The sequence below is a fragment of the Ranitomeya imitator genome, chromosome 5 (genome assembly GCF_032444005.1).
Source record: "Ranitomeya imitator isolate aRanImi1 chromosome 5, aRanImi1.pri, whole genome shotgun sequence".
In the NCBI taxonomy this organism is placed as follows: Eukaryota; Metazoa; Chordata; class Amphibia; order Anura; family Dendrobatidae; genus Ranitomeya; species Ranitomeya imitator.
In genome coordinates this window covers 444,581,022-444,584,306 of record NC_091286.1, presented here as the reverse complement: position 1 = coordinate 444,584,306, position 3,285 = coordinate 444,581,022, and the positions used below count along the sequence as shown (strand labels likewise).

Sequence of the window (3,285 nt, the reverse complement as noted above, 5' to 3'; positions counted from 1 at the left end):
TATGCAGAATTATTTCCCATTTCTGTGTAGACATATAATCTAATTATTGCATATGTGCACATTATACATGGTCCTATGTCTATAAATCCTATATTGTGAAGGTAAATTTAAGGTCTACCTTTCTGTTGTATGACGGCAACACTTGTGTTTAATAAGCCAATATTAAATAACGTTGTAAATGATGCAGATTTCCTATTATCAGACACTAATATACATACACACATTGTATATGGTATAATAATCGGATCCTTCCAGCCTATGCGCACATTATACCCGGTCCCTTATGTTATTTCTCGCAGGTTTTGGTATGAAAATGTCAGCACCAACACATACAGCCAACACTGGAGAAGCCCAGGATCATCAAAATAATAACTGTGCGGTTTTATTAATGACATGTAATGCTTCCACAATAGGAAGAACGATAAGAGCTTATTCAATGTCTTTGGCATCTCAATAAAAAAAAAAAAGAAACTTTCGTGTAGAAACGAAATATAAATTGCAATCTTATATTACAAGGGCACATTCAATATGAACATTTCCTATGTACAAACATAGTGCATTCTCGCTACAAAAAGGATTTACTAGTAGGAACTAATCTTTCTAAAAGAAAGCGCCTGTAAGTCCGATCACCAGGGTCTCCATACGGAGTCGGCAGTGACCGAGGGCATGACGGAGGGGGACACTGCGGCAGGTAGTCCACTGGCCACACCGGAGTTTGTGTAGACTGGGATGACAGATCCATTGTGTGGGAAGGCCGGGTTAGTGATCAAGAAGGCAAACTGTCCATCAGATGCTGGCACCAGCTGAAAGCCTCCATAGACCTTGGCAGCTTCTACTTGTGGGCCCCCCATCTTGCAGGGCACCCCACCCATGGGAGCTGGGCTGCCTTGTGGCGCACTGGCAGGAAGCTGAACTAACGGTTGTCCAAAAGCCGGGTGTGGGGCGGCAGCTGTTGGCATCTGGGGCTGCGCTGGGTAGTTCATGGCATTGATCTGATTCATGCAGTTAGCCAGATGTCCCAGGAGACGGGTCCGCACTTCGGTGTTAACCCCTTCACACGTGGACAAGAATCGGGTGACTTCATTCATGCACTCGCTGAATCCCGCTCTGTATTTTCCCAGGACTGTGGGGTCTGTGCTGAGAGCAGCTGCGGAGAGAAGAGGACAGCCAGTTATTAGGGGGGAAACCGGGCACCACGCCGTGGATCTGGTGCAGGGCACAGCAGCGCTCCCTCCTCCCCTCCCGAGGCCGTAACAGGAGCTATAAATAAGCCCAGACCGTGGGAAAGACGGAGAGAATGCCATTCACACCGCAGGAGGAAGTCTGGCAGGATCAGGACTCACCCGTCATCTGGACTCTCTGCAGGTTCCGGAGGTGCTTCACCGTCATCTCCAGGATGTCAGCCTTCTCCAGCTTGGAGTGCCGGGAGCTCTGCAGGGACAATACAGCCATTAACCCCCAGCTCAGCAGGACTAAGACACATACACTGTCATGTAGTATTAGCTCTAATGCCCAGCACAGAACATCCATCCATCTACATCACACGGCTATGTATCTTTCTCTATCACACAGGGACTGACACCTATCCATCCAGATCACACAGGCAGGACACTTACATCCTTCTTCAGGGCGTCCAGGATGAGGGTCTTCAGCTGGCTCAGGCTCTCGTTTATTCTCGCCCGCCGTCTCTTCTCCATGATCGGTTTGGATGACTAGAAAGAAGAGAGCTGTGAGTGTCTGGGCTGAGTACAGCAGGACCCCCCAAATACAGCAGGAACCCCCAAATACACAGCCACCAGTACAGCAGGACCCCCCACCCCCCAAATACAGCAGGAACCCCCAAATACACAGCCACCAGTACAGCAGGACCCCCCCCCCCCAAAATACAGCAGGAACCCCCAAATACACAGCCACCAGTACAGCAGGACCCCCCCCCCCAAATACACAGCCACCAGTACAGCAGGACCCCCCCCCAAATACACAGCCACCAATACAGCAGGACCCCCCCCCCCAAATACACAGCCACCAGTACAGCAGGACCCCCCCCCCCCAAATACACAGCCACCAGTACAGCAGGACCCCCCCCCCAAATACACAGCCACCAATACAGCAGGACCCCCCCCCCCAAATACACAGCCACCAGTACAGCAGGACCCCCCCCCCCAAATACACAGCCACCAGTACAGCAGGACCCCCCCCCCCAAATACACAGCCACCAGTACAGCAGGACCCCCCCCCCCCAAATACACAGCCACCAGTACAGCAGGACCCCCCCCCCAAATACACAGCCACCAGTACAGCAGGACCCCACCCCCCAAATACGGCAGGACCCCCCCCCCCCAAATACACAGCCACCAGTACAGCAGGACCCCCCCCCCCCAAATACACAGCCACCAATACAGCAGGACCCCCCCCCCAAATACACAGCCACCAGTACAGCAGGACCCCCCCCCCCCAAATACAGCAGGACCCCCCAAATACACAGCCACCAGTACAGCAGGACCCCCCCAAATACACAGCCACCAGTACAGCAGGACCCCCCCAAATACACAGCCACCAGTACAGCAGGACCCCCCCAAATACACAGCCACCAGAACCCCCCCAGTCCAGCAGGACCCCGCGTACCTTCCTGTGCTCGGAGGCAGTCCTGGGCTTATCCGGGGTGCTGCTCATGCTGGCCGGGGTGGCCGCCACAGGGGGAGAGGCGTTCTTCTCCATCATGTCTGCTGGCATCTTCTGGCTGCGCGCGGCTCCCGGGCGGTGAGGTACGGTACGGTACGGTGCGGCCCCGCGCTCCCTGCAGTGTGCGGGCTGCGTGTCACACGGGTGCGGGTGCTGCTCCGCCTGGCGTGCTGCCCTGTGCGCCTGTGACTGCCCTCCGCTTGGCTCCTTCTTTATATAGCGCTATCTGCACGCGAACGGCTCGTGTGAAACTTCCCAAACTTTCTTTCCCACAGTAACTTTCAACCAATGGCGGCGGGGCACACGCGTGGGCTGCACCAGGCCATTGGCTGCAGGGCGTCACCGCTAGCGACCAATAACAAGTCACGGAGCGTGTAAGAGGCGTGGCCATGGAAGCATCCTGTCAATCAGCGGCACCGCAGTTAACCCTTGAAAGATAAGGCACCGGGGTCTGCCCCGAGGACACGTCCTGCCGCGCGCCACCGCGTCCCACGGGGGCGGGATAATGGCTGCATGGGAGCTGGGAAGGACGGACAGACGGACGGATGATAGAAGGCGACAGGACGCGTCATATCAGTGTCATGTGTCTGTAGCTATAGGTCA

At 54.8% G+C, this 3,285-nt stretch overlaps 1 protein-coding gene across 1 annotated transcript; it reads right to left on the bottom strand.

Moving 5' to 3' along the window:
• Positions 1-357: 357 nt before the first annotated feature.
• On the bottom strand, positions 358-2,958 carry HES1 (hes family bHLH transcription factor 1). The gene is made up of 4 exons (XM_069727172.1): positions 2,626-2,958; positions 1,617-1,712; positions 1,344-1,431; positions 358-1,147 (listed from the first exon to the last, which is right to left on the bottom strand). Exons 1-4 carry the CDS (start codon positions 2,731-2,733, stop codon positions 627-629), a joined length of 813 nt encoding a protein of 270 aa, XP_069583273.1. The 5' UTR covers positions 2,734-2,958; the 3' UTR covers positions 358-626.
• Between the last annotated feature and the right edge of the window lie 327 nt (positions 2,959-3,285).

Bases quoted from the DNA above. Each gene is read 5' to 3' on its own strand.
- HES1 (XM_069727172.1), bottom strand. From the start codon at position 2,733: ATGCCAGCAGACATGATGGAGAAGAACGCCTCTCCCCCTGTGGCGGCC. The intron at 1,432-1,616 runs GTAAGTGTCCTG...TTGTCCCTGCAG, and splicing joins TGGACGCCCTGAAGAAGGAT to AGCTCCCGGCACTCCAAGCT. The intron at 1,148-1,343 runs GTGAGTCCTGAT...TTCTCTCCGCAG, and splicing joins GCAGAGAGTCCAGATGACGG to CTGCTCTCAGCACAGACCCC.